Raw genomic sequence first — 16,547 nt, forward strand, 5'->3', positions numbered from 1 at the left:
CTTTCTATTTTTGCATACAAATTTCTTTTGATTTTTTATTAATTTTCTATATAAACTTGATTGTGTTGGGCCAGTAGATGTGACCCATCAGAAAAAGGCCCCAGCCCACTAAGCCTAGTGATGCATGATCGTTGGCTAGCAACAGCAGGTGATATCGCGAACCAACCTGTGGTTGGATGGCTAGAGGGACAGTGGTATTCTCGGCCCATCAGGGTTCAAGTCCTGGTGCTCGCATTATTTCAGGATTTTCGGCGATGCGTTTTCAGTGAGAGGAGACGTTGCCGTCGATGACGAGACGCCTACGGCAACTTCTTAAATTTCAAGATGACATACCGACTCAGTCTTAAATTTAAAGATGACATACCGACTCAGTCTCTCGAAGGTGCTCATATGGGGTAGGTTGTACGTATGTACATTTATAAGGATGAATGTATACGCATATATATGAGTGCTTACGTATGTACTGATGTTAAAAAAACAGCAGGTCATACCAAACGTTTTCGTTCGACTGGCTGTTTCGCTCGTAAAAAAACTAACGTTTCGTTCCGTTTTTTAAATGAGTTATTATAATCTTGTGTTAGCAGATTGTTTTTTTAGGATAATTGTAATTGTATTAGTACTATGGTATGATAAAACTGCATGCTTACTCGCAAAACAAAACAAAACAAAAGAATTGTGGGATTGAGGTTCTGGGATATGCGGTTATTTAACCAAGAACGGGAGCATCATTCAAATTTCCGCGCAGTAATTGGATCCCTCAGATGGCCTTAAAGGTGGGTAAATCAGTTGATCTTACCAAACCCTAATGACTGGAACATTCCACTATTGCACCAGCTATTCCAAGATTATGATGTGGAAGCCATCAGCCAGATCAAGCTATCATCTCAGGCGTTGCAAGATCGCCATGCATGGCGCTATGAGAAGACGGGCCGGTTCACTGTTGGAAGCGCATACATGCTTGCTCTGCACGCACGCTGACTGAGCGAGGAGGCCTTCACCAATAGGGGTCCAAAATGGCTCCTCACTCCTGAACCTGCCGCTGGATGACTGCTCTGTTCCCTTCTTGCAGAACTGTGGCCAGCGCACCATTGCTTCCGACCTCACGCAGCTGCCACGCGCACGCGCTTCAGCTCCGGCGTCTGGCACGGCGCCCACGCTTCCGCGTACGGCGACGGGGCCGGCTGGCCTCTCCACACCTGCGACGGCTGCGCCGGTGCTGCTGCTGCTGTGCGCTCCGTCACCCGCACTGTCGTGGCCGTCTCTGCTTCCGCGTCCGACAGGCGCCACACCTTGACCGACCCGTCCAGGCTTCCGCTGTACACCACGAACCGCCGATCACCGCCCGAACCGGCGGCCGCGGCCTCCTCGTCCATGGCGACGCACTTCACGGGCCCGGTGTGTCCGGCCAGAACGGCGAGACCCACGTGCTCTGCCCCGTCGCGACGCCACACGCAGAGGGTCCGGTCGGCCGAGCCGCTCACGACGACGTTGCCGGCCACCGCCAGGCACATCACCGCCATCTTGTGGCCCTTGAGCACACCACCATATCTCGCCTCGCCGTCGACCCAGTGCCAGTAGGTGACCAGCCCGTCCGACGAGCCCACGTACACGACGCGGTCCTCGGGCGACACGGCGATGGCGGTGACCGCGCCCTCGCCCTTCCTCAGCACCTTCTCCAGGACATGCCTCGTCGCGTCGCCCTTCGCGGCCATCTCCCGCCGCCACACCTTGACGGTGCCGTCGGCCGACCCGGTGAACACGACGCTGTCGAACCCGGCGGCGGCCACGGTGTTGACGGCGTCGTCGTGCGCGCTGACGGACTCGAGGCACTTGGAGTCGGACACGCGCCACACCTTGAAGGTCCTGTCCCACGAGGCCGAGTAGAGCAGCCCGGCGCCCTCGTCGAGGCTGAGGGAGGACACGGCGTCGCAGTGCCGAAGCCACACCGCGCGCTGGCGCCCCCGGCGCTGCGTCTCGACGTAGCTGGTGGGGTTGACGGCGCTCTTGAGGTAGTCCTTGAGCTTCGGGAGCGACCCCACCTGGCGGTGCACGGCGGGGTTGTCCGCGTCGGCGCGCCACACGCGCACCTTGCCGTCCTGATGGCCGGTGAAGATGCGCCGGTCGCCCGCCACTACGATGGCCTTGACGAGGCCGCTGGCGGTCCTGAACCCGGCGAGCTCGCGCTGGTCCCGCCACACGCGCACGTTCCGGGAGTCGGTGCCGGTGTAAAGAACGTCGCCGGTCGCCGCCAGCGAGTAGACGTGGCCGTCCTCCTTGACCAGCGACGCGATGAGGTCCGTGGCCCCCGGTTCGGCAACATCACCCCCGGCGCCGAGGCCCGGGAGGTGCGCCCACGGCGACCTGGGCGTGGGCGGGGTGGAGGAGCCGCCGTAGCGGGACGGCGAGGCGTCCCCGTCCGTGGTGGGGTAGGACGAGCAGCTGTACCCGTCATCGTCCGACACGGATGCGGAGGAGGAGGAGAAGGACCTCGGCGAGCAGGCGGCCACCGCGGCCGGGTCCGGCCGGAGGAAGTGGAGCAGCTTCTGGTGGTTACCCATGGATCGATGCCACAACAACTCACAGAACAAACGATCGATCAGATGATGATTTGCGCTGCGCCGAGCGGCTGGGTCCTTTTTACGGCCTGCGTCGGAAGGAAAGCCGAGACCGAAAGGGAGGAGAAGAAGAAGCTTGCGAGGCTGGAGAAGATGGACTGATGGAGTCGAGCAGCGGCCGTATCAAGAGATATGAACCGGAGGGATGCCGGACGCTCCTCAGCGATCAGGCACTCTCGACCGTTGGATCTCTTCCTTGATGCGTTTTAGTCCGTTGGATCGATAGGTGGAGGAGTTACCTCTCGTTCCTGCCACCGCGCGTAAATAGCCTGCCCCGCCAGGGGCATTTTCGTCATTTCACTCACAGGGGTATAAAAGGCCACGGCTCGTGTGGAGTTGACCTAGCCGGCTCGCTCGCGCCGCCTCCTCCTCCCGCACTCGCGCCTCGCCTCTCCCCCCTCCAAACCCTAGGCCCGCGCTGGCCGGCCGCCGCCACCGCCGTCGCCGCTCGCCGCCACCGCCACCGCCGTCCCCGTCCGCCGCCGCCACCGACCAGCCGCAGCCGCGCTACCATCCCCTCCCTGTTCCTCTCCCGTGGCAAGTCCTCAGAGAAGCAGCCCAACGGCAGCCGCCTGCCGCTCGGTGGCCGGACGCCGGGAAGCGCCGCTGCTTTGGCTCCGCCGTCTCCTTCGCCCTGCCCGCCGGATCCACGCCGTCGTCCTCGCGTGCACACGGCAGGTGCTCCGCCTCTTCCTCTCGTCCGTCCAGATCCACGGCGCACGGCCTCTCGCGCTCGCTCACGACCCTGAGTCGTGGCAAGGGTTTCAGGCTGGGCATCGGTTTGTCGCCAGCGTGGCTCCGGTGGATTCCGGCGGCTCATCTCCGTCTCCTCGCTCGCCCCCACGCGCGGCTCCGCTTCCCGCGGGCCATGAGGTGCAGCCTTGCATCGTCCTCTTCTCCTTTTCCTTCTCAGGCAAATTTTGTCTTGGTTCACTGCTCAATTTCTTTGGTTAATCTTCATGCACTGACCACTTGGTGTTGTTGATGGCGCAGATTGTGGCGAGGTTGAGCGTATCGAGCAGAGGGACCAGGGCCGGCCGTCCGGGGCTTGCTGCATGCGCGTGATCTTCTCTGGTTTCTCTTCCCCAATTGGCAACGAACCAGCCATGCCAAGGTCAACGGCGCCTTGTACACGCCGTCTAATTGCGATTTTCGGCTGCTGGGTGTGATTAGTGCAGGAAGGTAATGGGATTTTCTCAATTCCATGAACCTCCTCGTGAACTCAAATCCCATCTGTTTGTAGTCTTGTTAGATGTTTCGCTTCGTGAAGTTAATCCTCATTACATATCTCTTTCTTACACTTCAGTTTCTTGTATTGATTGGGATTAGGAAAGGGAAACTAAATTTTCTGCTCATGACTTGTAAGCTGCAGAAAAAGCTTGCAGTTTCTAATTTCCTAGCCAACCAGGTGCATTTGTTTCATGCCATTCTTAAACTTTTTTATTTAACTAGCTGTGTTCTTGATTTTTATCATCTTGTATCATATATTTGTGTGCTAATTTTCAAGATTGCTATTAATTTGGCAAGATTGTATATTGAAAGTATTCATCTGACTATGAGAAGAAAAAAACATGCATATGAGTTGATTGAGCCTGAGAGAGGAGTTGTTGACATTTATTTAGAGCACATACAAGTAGTATTTCTACTGCTTAGGAATTTTGTGGAATTAGTTTTTGTATTTATTGAAGAGCAACTTAGTGAAGGATTATAGGATGTTAAAATTTCACCTAATGAAAAAAATATAAGTAACTGAAAGAGTATAACAAGATGGATTGTTTTTTATGCAATATTATCTTCATTTTCATACTTAATCCATGACACCATGTGCAATTTGTATCGGACGGATTATTTTTTGCGTTCCCCATCTTCTAAAAAGGCACAGTGACAAACTGACGATGGCTGGACCAATGAATTTTCTGTTGGACAAACATGTTCTCCCTCCTTTGGGGGCACTCTACTTGATGTATACTCAAGCTCAACAAGAAAATCTGTTTGATGTCAGATAAAAAGGACATTCGTCTTTTATTTTTGTATAGTTCTGTTAGGAGCACTTTCATTAACCATTTTCCTTTTTAATGGATGCTTTCATTTTCAGTGGACCGATCAAATGCAAGCTACAAGGGGCTGGTTGGTTTTGCATGTTTTCCCTTGGTTATTTGCTTGCTGCAATGTTGTGTTAGTATGAGAGGGTACGTCAAAAGTAAATGGAATAGGCTAATGCATTGTTCTTTGAGCCCAAAAGTGACTCTCTATAGGTGAATCCTATGATGGGTTAGAAGCCTGCTAATTAAATTATCCATGTAATAAAACATGCTCTACTCTAATTCCCACCTGGATCGTGTCATGATTGATTACTATGTATAAAAGAGAGAACAAAAAACTGCTTGCCTAGACACACACCGGATCCCAGTTATTTTTTGTAGTATTCGGTGTTTGTTACCATTGCAAAGTTTTGGAACATTTGATTTCACATAGAGCTTCCTCCTTTGATTTCTAACAAGATGTATTAGCATTAGCAAAACCATAGGCAATTGTTTTGCTGTCTGACGACATAACTAATCTCTTGCCATACTTTCTGTATTTCCATACATTGCTTCCCTTTCTGGATGTCATTTGGTACAAGACCTCTACTATGATATCCTTTCTTTTAAATTTTGATGCAAGTTTATCATTTCCATATCAAGTTTACAGTAGTTTTGTTGTGAAATGAGCTTTGAGATGTCATTGATGTATATATTTTCAACGTATTTTTTAACCGTGACGTTTATCTTGGTCTATATGTAAATTTTTATTTATTGAAATTACTTTAGGTGATTGGTTGATGCACAGTCCTGAGCAAACAAACCTTACTCATCCCCTTCTCTGTAAATCATTGTATGCAGGTTGTCGGCACATCATCTAACAAAGTCACCTCCAGTGATCCTTATGTCGACAAGTAGCTAGACCCAAGGTTAGTCTCTGAAGATGTCTGTTTATGATTTATTATTCTCTAAGTTCCACATGATTAGTCTCCAAAAAAAGCATGGCCGCCGGCACAATGGTCTACTATAAAATATATTACTATACCATAGTAGAAACAAATAGATTGGTTATCCTGTGTTATCATTATGCCTTGCTTTTAGTATATTGTAAATCTTGCTTTGTACCGAATCTTTATGCAAATCGATTATCCTGGGCTACCACTGTGCCATTCTCTTGGAATGTAATGAATCTTGGTGCAAATCAGTTATCCTATCAAATCTTGATGCTTTTTTACTTAACCACTATTATTATAAATATGCATTCTGTTGAACCAGCTCCTTCTATGAGAGACGCTTGACCATTGCCTTACACAGGCACTACGCATTGCGCTTTCTGATGTAAATCACTTCCTGGACAGGCGGCACACATCCTGATGCAAATCAGTTCCTGGACAACCAACTTGAGATCAATTATCCGGTAGGTTGACTATACCTTGGTTTTAGTAGTCTTTAATGTTTTTGCTCTATACTTATGACTACAATTTCTAACTTAGCTTAATAGCCCTTCTAGGCTCAGCTGTATTAAAAAATATGGCTTACAATCGTTGTTCTGGATTATGTTGTCCCTTTTGCGTTGTCGGATGCTTTACCTTGGCAGCATGGTTTAAATTCCTTGCTTTCTCCATGTGAAGTTTCTAAAAAGCTTCTCTATTTAAGGAACCAATTTTGCTCTTTGATGTTGCATCGACCAATGCTCAGTACCTAATATAACTAAAAGTCGGTTACCGGGTCAATACACCTTATAAAAGTTATGAATGGGCAATATGTGGCCATCTAGAGTAGAATTTGGTTTATTGATTGATACAAGGGTCAAATTAGTCTTTTCTCAAGGTATTCACCACTGTTTTGTTTTTAGGCTTATTTGCCTGATTTTTTTAGGATCTCCGTGTCAAGGTGGGGATATATCAAAGTAATGCCATGTTCTAATTATAAATGAAGAGAAAGTTAAGAACTTAGTAATTACATAGTAATCATGGCTAGAGCATAGAGGTCAGAGATGTACAAATGATTTATTAAAAAAATTGTATTTGCAACAGCACACTGGATCACATCCGGTATGCATTTTTGTAGAATATAAGTCAGTTTAGAACTTTTTACCACGACAACTAGAGTAAATCCATCGTATATATTCAGTAGCGTATATATTTAGATATTCCTGATGCTGCATAAGCATGCTTCAGTTCGCCTGGGAGCACAAGTTGTTGTCGTATATATACATGTATTTCTTGGTTCTAACAAGATGCATGCCAATCTTAGAATATATAGTAAGTACCTATCCTGAAATTTATGACTCACGTGAGGTGCCTATCTGTAGATAACTATCGTACTTGCATAGCTGGTTGATTTATTTGATTATAATCAAACCGAACTATAGTAATTTTAAGATCGTGGTTATTCAAATGAAAAATGATCAAAGAAATACATGTGCAGAGTCACATCTCTTGAGATCATGATTAGGCATGCAATTACTCCTTCAAATTATTGTGATATTGTATTGCTCTTTAGTCTAATATAAATTATGTAATGTGGTGCTCCACCTCCTTTTCTCTTCTTGTCAGCACATATACTCTGTCGAATTGCTCAGGCAGGCAACGCGCGCCACATCTATTCACAGACTTGCTCTACTGCTTTGTAGCCCGGCTGATTCTGTACTCTTGATCGTCCTCATGGCATCTGTCAACTCCATTGTGAATCCTCTCTTTACCTTAAGGTTGTACTCGCTGTGCTAGAATGATCAGATGTAATAGTAAATACATCTTTCCTTTTTACAAGGTTCAGATCATAAGGAATGTCATGTCCTATGAACCAAGTTCAGTATGTTGTCTATCAAATATATTCTTGTTTCTTGTGATGCTCCAGTTCAGATAATCATTAGTGCATATTTTGGCTAATATTTCTACTACAGGGCACTTGGTGGCGATGTAAAAGTGTTGGATGGGTTGGGTTTCTTGTTGTTGACTATTATAGGCTTTTTTCTGTGTAACTTAAGAAGTGTTAACATATTTTTAAAATATTACCGTAATTTTGAAATATGTTCACATGTGTCTGCACATCTGTATCTCACTCCTATTATATTCTCACTGCATGTTATCCTGTATGATTGCATATGCTAAATCTAGGTTAATACTGACTTAGCATTACCCGTTTGATTAAAACATTAGGACCGGCACCCTCGCGTCAAGGCGCGAACCCGATAGATAGGCGCATTGCTTGCATGATGATAAATTTTGCCCACAAGAATGTCCTAACAAATCTTATCTTTGATTGCAGCTAAAAGAGAGCTGACTAGGCCCGCCTGGGAAAGCAGGTAAGCACATTCGTGTCTGGTGTGTCAGATCTGCTAAATTGAACTCTTGCACTTCAAGATAGATTTCCATGTATTATTACTTTTGACTGACAGCGAGTTCATAAATTGTTGGTCTGTAGTGATAATACTCTTAGATTATTTCAGCCTTATTGATTTGAATGCTGAAATATCTTTCTGACCCTATACAAAAAATATTGTTTTGTGTAAATAATGCATCGCATATTTTTTACTGTTGGCGAATGAATTATTTATGTATAGTTACTACCAAATTATCAGAATAATAAATCTATCCCTCACTCCAATGATTGCACTTATATGATATGTTTGATACTTCCTATATACCCCGAAAGAAAAAATAGCTGATGTTCCGCTCCCTGCAGGCCTGCACTTGCGTCGTGCCCTTTCCTCTCCCTGCCGCCTCGCCTCTCTCCCTGCTTGCTCGTTGCCCCGGTCGTCTCTGATGGTGCTCCTAGATGTGCTATACATCACCTCCTCACCTCCTTGGCTACTTCGGTGCCCATGGCTTTCGTGCTCGTCGGCGGGATGGTGCAAGGCGCAACTCCGACGTGGTTCCTCACTGGTTGGATGTCGTTTAGGCGCAACCCTGGTGCCCTCTGAGTACTGCCTCGGCTACAACCTCCCTCTATGAGCTCCATCTTCCCCTGCTCTGCTTCGGCTACTATATGGGACATGGCCAGGGCTATGATGATCAGCTATGGCTGATATAGGCATGCTCTCAAGCAGTCGAGGCACTTGTGGGTATTAATTTGGATCCTCCCTCGTTTCTTTGAGCTGTTTTGATCACGTTCTTATTTTAGTGGCTCTGTCCTTGGATTGTCATTTCTAATGAGTGATAACCAGGGCAGTTAAACCCTTGTAAGAACATATTGATCCGGTGGTCCATCCAAAAATCCAGAAATAAGTCCATCCAGAAATAAGAATAGAAGCTCCTCAGGCCACTCCTCAGCGATTTGGGATTCCTGGCCATCGGATCTGGTTGCTTGATGGATCTTGGGCCGTCGGATTGACCGCCGTAACGACCTTGTCCGTCAGATAAAAAACAATTACTGCGGGAATGAATAGTTACTCCCAAAATGAGATATCTCGTGCCACCGCGTTTGAATCATGTGCCCCATCGGCCGGAAGCCATTCTTGCTAGGGCGATGATGATTAGCCGTGGGTATCAAGTTCGGTCCTCCCTCTTGTCTCTAGAATCCTTTTTGATCCTGTGATACTTATTGTTCTGTCCTTTGGATGGTCATTCTTATTGAGTGATAACCAGGGCAGCTCCATTGTATAAACAGATTGATCTAGTGATAACAGATGATGGGGGTAGATTATATGATCGAGGAAAGGCAAATCTGAGCCCATATGCATTGAACCCTGAACCGTTTTTATTCGCACGTGCCCCACTGGTTGGAAGCCATCCTTGCTAGGGCGATGATGATTCGCTGTGGCTGAAATAAGTGTGCCTTTGAGCAAACAAGGCACCTGTGGGTATCAAGTTGGGTCCTCCCTCTTGTCTCTAGAATCCTTTTTGATCATGTGATACTTATTGTTCTGTCCTTGGATGGTCATTCTTGTTGAGTGATAACCAGGGCAGCTCCAATGTATAAACAGATTAATGTGGTGACAAGAGATGGCGGGGGTAGATTATATGATCGAGGAAAGGCAAATCTGAGCCCACTATGCATTGAACCCTGAACCCTTTTTATTTGTATTTAAAGGTGTTGCTTATTTATGCTCCAGTGTTTATAGCCATCTTATGTGAATATTTCTTCTCTCTCATACCTTTATTGCATATAAGTTGTTCTTGACTTTTATTGTTTGTTGTTGGTCCTTGATTTCATCTGGTTAAGAGTAAGCAAGTTGTCGGTTCAATGGCTTGTTTTAATTTGTTGATAAACCAGCAGAAACCATGGTGTCATGTTTCTAATAACAGCATCTTTAGGCTGGTTAATGTTTGTATTGGATCCCACTACCTTTTATTTCGCTTGTTTCTTACCATCTTCCTTGCTTCTCTGGCTGTTTCACGGTTGGGACGGTGGCGTGGCGTTGGGGCTGTCTTGCGGGTCGGGCGGAGAGGGAGCACACCGAGTGGGCTTCTAAGATGGCTGAGGTGATTATTTGCTCCCTTGTTTGTCTTTCCCTTTGTGATGTGTATGTGCTCATCAAGGGCTTTGTTGTTTTTTAGGGATTTGTCTAGGGTTTCCTGGTTAATCCATTCTGATTTTGGTCTGCTCATGCTCTTGGCTTCCGGACCGTGGTGCTCAAGGTGGTCTGGCTGTCGCTGCCGCCCCTGCTCGACGATGCTGCACCCCTGCTCGATCACTTTATAAAAATAGCGTATGCAGAAGTGAAAACGAGTCAAACAGATGATCAGTGCCTCAGTCCTTCAGTACTTGAGGTATGTGTTGACTGTATTAATGCTATTATGTTTTTAGTGGCCAATATTTCTGACGAGTGTATAAACCCACAGTTGACCATGGTCCAGATATGAGTTTAATTGGTGTCTAAGATAATTAGTAGCATGATTTTATAAAGCTCCAGTTCCATGGTTCTGAGCACTTGTGTTTAATTGGAATCACTTGTTATTATAGAACTATGTTGTTGACTATAGTTCCATGTAGCTTGAGTATTTATCTGTACTTGAAGTCTACAAGTGTTTTCTTAAGTATACCAGAACCACCTGACCGAGAATAATTAATATCATAACTATTAAGTAAACTGAATTGAGCATTTCTTAGATTTTTTTGGTTTAGAGCTTTTATTGTCTCTTTGGTAATATGTTGGAGTTTACTTTTCCTGTGGCATACGTTTATTTTGGAAGTTATTTGCATGTATACTGGTAGGCGGTTGTCTACGTGCCCCCTTATAGCTGCTTATTATCTATAAGTGGTGAATATTATTTTCCTGAGTTTAATTGTATGTATCAAGCCGCTTGGTGGAAAGACTTCCTATTGTATCTTGACATGTGAATTGAATGTTGTGGTTATATTAACATCGCTCTTTGTTTTGTTGTCTACTTCTTTATTTCCCTTTGGATGGGCGCTCATGTCGGCGTGGGGCACAGCGGCCTCCGAGGGAGCCGAGCCGGCGGATGTGGAGGCTGCCGAGCGGCGGTGCTCGCGTGAAGGAGGAATATGATGATGCGTGGAGTGGCGTGGGGTACCAACCATCTCCATCGAGTGGCGGTGCTCGCGTGAAGGATGAGTTCGTGTTAGTCCCCCTATCCCGATCTGGATTTTATGGATCTTTCAAAAAAAGTTCTTGTTAGGGATTTGAGTTTTTAACATTTAACATGCTCTCATGTAAGGTAGTAGCACTCTCTCGGCTGTGGCTGCACGTTCAACTGGCCAGTCAAGGAGCTCCAGCAAGCAGGTCCGCCTACTCTCCTTTCCCCTGAGCTCTTGCAACTACGCAAATCATCTTCCTGGTATTTTCTCACTTTTGATTCACAGACTATGTACTGTAGTTAGTTCTGGTGATTATCAAATGATCTAAGACCACTGTACGTGCATATCTCAGACTTGAGAAGAATGCACATAGCCTTGCTGAGAACATAATATTGTTTCGATAATTATCTTGTTTGTGCGCTTGTTTTGATAAAACACATGGGTTATAGAGGAATTGAAACATGTTACATTGAAATCAGAGAGCATGTCGTTGTTGCTTAATTCCGCTAATCGTGGCTGTCACTGTATACCTTGAGATTCAGGTAGAAGCAATAGAATCCAAGAAAAAAAATACCTACCTGCATGTGTTCCTTAGAGAGTTTGTTTTCTTCATACCTCACCATTCTTGATATATATGGCCATCTCTGTTCTGGATATCACACTCGACGGCCTCTCTTCATGGCACAAAACTGAAACTACGCCATGAATATATTTATTCTGTGAAATAGCTGATTCCAATCATTCATCAACTAGCTTTGTTTTAATCACAGCAATAAGTCATGATATCTTGAAATTTCCTGATTGGTGATTATACATTTTATATGATGTTTTTCACCTGCAAGCTCTGCACTTCTTTCCTTTCAACTTTATCTCTCTTGCTTTATTTCATGAATATATTCCTCTTCTCATTCCATCATTCAGTCTGTTTGCAACAAAATCCTGATTCATAGTCTGTTTTTTTAAATGCTTGGCACATCCTAAACAAAATCCTGATTAAACGATAGGCTTGGCATATCTTTTTTATCACTATGGTTGCTTTTATCCGCAACTGATTTCTCTGATTCCTTTCCCATGCTGTAATGCAATTGTTTTGGGCAATTCCCCAAGGCCTTATGTTTTATGTTATTGGGAACTACAGGACACCCAGCGAGTGTTTAGGATCCCACACACGGCAGTTCTTGGCATGCTCCTGGCACACCTTGGACTATCACCGGCTCAGTATGAACGCGTTGTTCATGAGGACGGCAAGACCCATGTTGTAAATTGTCTGTAAGCGACGTGTTGCCGTATCTTCTATGCCTAAAACATCTGTAAGCGACGTGTTGTCGTATCTTCTATGCCTGAACGTCTACATTATGCCTAAAACTTAAAGTTGTCTATGCATAGTTGTAAATTGTCTTTAAGCGACGTGTTGTCGTATCTTCTATGCCTAAGATATTTGATGCTAACCTATCGTGAAACATGCTTTCTATGTTCATGCATTGTTAAGTAGCTTCTTATTATGTGCATACAAATGTTTGGACCGGCATCCTCGCGCCATGGCACGATCCTGATCTAGTATATATCACGTGGAGACGGTGAGAGACAAAAACGAGAGCGATGCACGACGTTCCGACAGGTGGATCCGGATTGATTTTATTTGATTGATTTTTTCCTTTCTTTTAAAGGAGGGTTCTGCTTTCTTGATTTTGTCGGTTTTACTACTAGAATATCATTTTTTTAGTTTCAAAAAAATAATATATTTTTATTTTGTTTATTCATCATTGGGAATGGGCCTGGACTCGGCGGCTGCTGTGATATCACCCAACAGTGGGCACGCGGCGAGCGCTGCTACGTTCGCAGGACTATGGGCAGGACTATTGTGGCATTCATCATTGGTTGGTTTCGTCACTTAGATTCATGCTAAAGAAATATCGCACTGCTGCACCATTCCGTTGGATTAAATAAAAAGGAGTGCCCATTCCGTTGCGATGCCAACGGCCAGGCCCGTACGTGATCGAACATTCCAGATCACTTGCGTTGCACGGCAGCGATCTTTCCATACTCAAATGTATCGGCACTTATTCAAAATTACTGTACTCCAAAGAGGACGTGCGTATGCTCGTTTACCACGCAAAAGACGCAGTAGAACCAAAGATTAACCATACCATAGCCGGCTGGTTAAGCGAATGGACGTAACTCACTCGATCGAAACTCGGAAAAAGTGTGCATGCAAAACATGCATGGAGTAGTGCTAGATATGCGAGCTTGATCGATCGAAACAGTGGATAGTTTCCTTCTCTGTTGGCGTGCTGGTTTGAGTGTTGGATCGAGCCACCCAAGCCTACATCGATTGATATCGTACCTGTTTCTTGACCAATTTGGCGGGCGGAGCAGCAACTGTACAAGTATTCTTTTGTGTTCTGACTTTGTGCTGTGCAGTTCAGGGCGATAAAAACAGGAAGAAAAAGAGCAGATGCATCTTTAGGCTTTATTAGGGAATTGGGGTGTACAGGTGGTGCATGCTCTTCTCGGAACGGGCAAAATCGGCTGGGCGGACGGCGGAAAGGCCCGGGGCTCGTCTCCGTCCGTGAATACAAGCGTGTGGTGTGGTGGCGCCACCGCCATGGACCATGCCGCACCGTACGTACGTATTCCCTCCATTCCGAATTACTTGTTGCAGGTATGGATATATCTAGATGTATTTTAATTTTAGATACATCTATTTCTGCGATGAGTAATTTGAAACGGAGGGAGTACGTGTCAGCAAGGACGGCGGGTGCAAGTTGCTTCCGGGACCAAGGTTTCCATAACGATTTGAACATGTGGGTTATGCATCGCATGTGCAAAGTCATTTCATACTACGAGATCAATAAAGCAGCAAGAATCACACGCTTTGCTTTGTTTACGAGGGTATGAATCCTGAATAAACTCGTTTATGGAGCAAAAAGTGCCATTAGTTTAGTTTAATATTTGAGAAGCACGCGCTACTTTTAAGCAAGTTGTTGAGCACTAATCAGTGTCCCATCTGGACATCGTTGTACATGCCTAGCCCGTTTGGAACATATAAAAAGCGAAACTACTTCGCGGACGATTGGTGAATGGACGATGCATGCACGATGTCCAATCGAACGGTGTCCTGTAAAGAGCTTGATGACACCAACGGCTTGTAACACCCTTGATGCGACTATAGCTCCCACGTGTCGAGGCACGACTTAGAGACATAATCGCATTGAAGGCATATGTCGCAAATTAGGCAATCTTCACAACATCCCATGTAATAATAATAAAAGGGGAGATAACATAGTTGGCTTACACTCGCCACGTCAATCAAATACATAAATAACATTACATCATCCATACACTCAAGGCCCGACTACAGCGTCAAAATAAAAGAGAACCCAACATGCGACAACGGTCCCGTTCACCCCCAACTGGGCACCACTACTGATCGTCGGGAAAGGAAACATAGTATCATTGAGAGTCTTCGTCGAACTCCCACTTGAGCTCACACGCGTCTCCTGGAGCGGAATCATCAGGCCCTGCATCTGGTGATATAATAATCTGTGAGCCACAGGAACTCAGCAATCTCGCACCCTCGCGATCAAGACTATTCAAGCTTATAGGTATGGCAAGGTAAAATATGAGTGGAGCTGCAGCAAGCGGCTAGCAAGTATGGTGGCTAACTTATTCGCAAAGAGAGCGAGAAGAGAAGGCAAAGCACGAGCGAAAAGCTAGAGAACAACCAGCGCAAACATTACTTCAACACCGTGTCCACTTCCCGGACTCCGCCGAGAAGAGGCCATCACGGTAACACACTCAGTTGATTCATTTTAATTAATTAAGGTTCAAGTTGTCTACAACCGGACATTAACAAATTCCCATCTGCCCATAACCGCGGGCACGGTTTTCGAAAGTTCAATCCCTGCAGGGGAGTCCCAACTTAGCCCATGACAAGCTCTCACGGTCAACGAAGGAATAGACCTCCTCCCAAGACGTTCCGATCAGACTCGGTATCTCGGTAATTCAAGACACTTCGACAGGTTAAAACAAGACCAGCAACACCGCCAGAATGTGCCGACAAATCTCATAGGAGCTGCACATATCTCTTTCTCAGGGCACACTCAGATGAGCGCTCCATACAACTAAAACCAAACCTCGAGTTTCCCCGAGGGGGCGCTGCACAGGACTCTAGTTTGGACCAACACTCAGAGGAGCACTGCCCCCCGGGGGGGGTTAAAATAAGATGACCCGCGGGCTCCGGAAACCCGAGGGAAAAAGAGGCTAGGTGGCAAATGGTAAGACCAAGGTTGGCCATTGCTGGAAAAGCTTTAATCAAGGCGAACTATCAAGGGGTTCCCATTATAACCCAACCGCGTAAGGAACGCAAAATCCGGGAACATAACACCGATATGACGGAAACTAGGGCGGCAAGAGTGGAACAAAACACTAGGCGAGAGGCCAAGCCTTCCACCCTTTACCAAGTATATAGATGCATTAAGATAACAAGATAATATAATGATATCCCAACAAGTAAATAAATGTTCCAACAAGGAACAGCCTCCAATCTTCACCTGCAACTAGCAACGCTATAAGAGGGGTTGAGCAAACCGGTAACATAGCCAATCAACGGTTTGCTAGGACATGGTGGGTTAGAGGTTTGACATGGCAATTTGGGAGGCTTGCAAGCAAGTGGTAGGCATCGTAGCAATGGCATAGCAAAAGAGCAAGCAAACTAGCATAGCAAAGATAGTAGTGTTTTCGAGGGTATGATCATCTTGCCTGCACAGTTGTCAGAGTTGACTGGATCCTCAAAAGCAAACTCAACGGGCTCCTCGTTAGCAAACTCGTCTCCCGGCTCTACCCAAACAAGACAAACAAGCAACAAGGATACAATCAACCACGTGCAAGAACAAGCAATATGATGAAATGATGATATGCTATGCGGGATGCAATGCGGGATGCGAAATGCAAGATATGACAGTAAATATATGAACCTGACCTCAACTTGGAAAACCAAGTGTGCCACTGGAAAGATGGGATGAAATCGCTTGAAAACGATATAAAGAACGCCGGAATCGGAGTTACGGTTTGGAAATGGCAAGCGATTCAAAAATGACACCGGTCTGCGATTTACAGCAAGTAGGCATCTAAATGCAATGAAATGAACATGCTACAGCAACCAATCATGACAACAAAATGCATGGCAGGGAAGCATTCAAGATGCTTAACAAAAGTCTATCACTGAGCTACGGCCAATTCATCCATTAGGAGGTTCAAACAAGCATGGCAAAAACGCAAATGACAAACAGATCTCAGACTTAGTGAAATCAACACTTGTCTGGAATTTCAGATCATATAGCCCTCTTCGGAGCAACAAAACAACATGCTACAGGTCCTGATCATGACAAAGAAAGACATGGCATGGAGCTACTCAACAAGCTTAACA

General features: G+C 45.8%; 2 protein-coding genes across 3 annotated transcripts; one reads left to right on the forward strand and one right to left on the reverse strand.

The window, feature by feature from the left end:
- Positions 1-682: 682 nt before the first annotated feature.
- On the reverse strand, positions 683-2,702 carry LOC123086898 (protein JINGUBANG-like). Its single transcript, XM_044508725.1, has one exon. The coding sequence runs from the start codon at positions 2,556-2,558 to the stop codon at positions 1,101-1,103; it is 1,458 nt and encodes a 485-aa protein (XP_044364660.1). The 5' UTR covers positions 2,559-2,702; the 3' UTR covers positions 683-1,100.
- A 5,763-nt stretch (positions 2,703-8,465) lies between these two features.
- Positions 8,466-12,601, forward strand: LOC123086899 (uncharacterized). 2 transcript variants are annotated; one of them, XR_006441156.1, is made up of 4 exons: positions 8,466-10,062; positions 10,138-11,162; positions 11,264-11,324; positions 12,258-12,545. XR_006441156.1 is itself a non-coding variant. In XM_044508726.1 (3 exons), exons 1-3 carry the CDS (start codon positions 11,044-11,046, stop codon positions 12,390-12,392), a joined length of 315 nt encoding a protein of 104 aa, XP_044364661.1. In that variant the 5' UTR covers positions 10,945-11,043; the 3' UTR covers positions 12,393-12,601. The 2 variants fall into 2 exon arrangements, 1 of the variants encoding a protein (XP_044364661.1); XM_044508726.1 differs by lacking the exon at positions 8,466-10,062 and having other exon boundaries at positions 10,945-11,162; positions 12,258-12,601.
- The last annotated feature ends 3,946 nt before the right edge of the window (positions 12,602-16,547 follow it).

Source organism: Triticum aestivum, chromosome 4A (genome assembly GCF_018294505.1).
Source record: "Triticum aestivum cultivar Chinese Spring chromosome 4A, IWGSC CS RefSeq v2.1, whole genome shotgun sequence".
Classification (NCBI taxonomy): Eukaryota; Viridiplantae; Streptophyta; class Magnoliopsida; order Poales; family Poaceae; genus Triticum; species Triticum aestivum.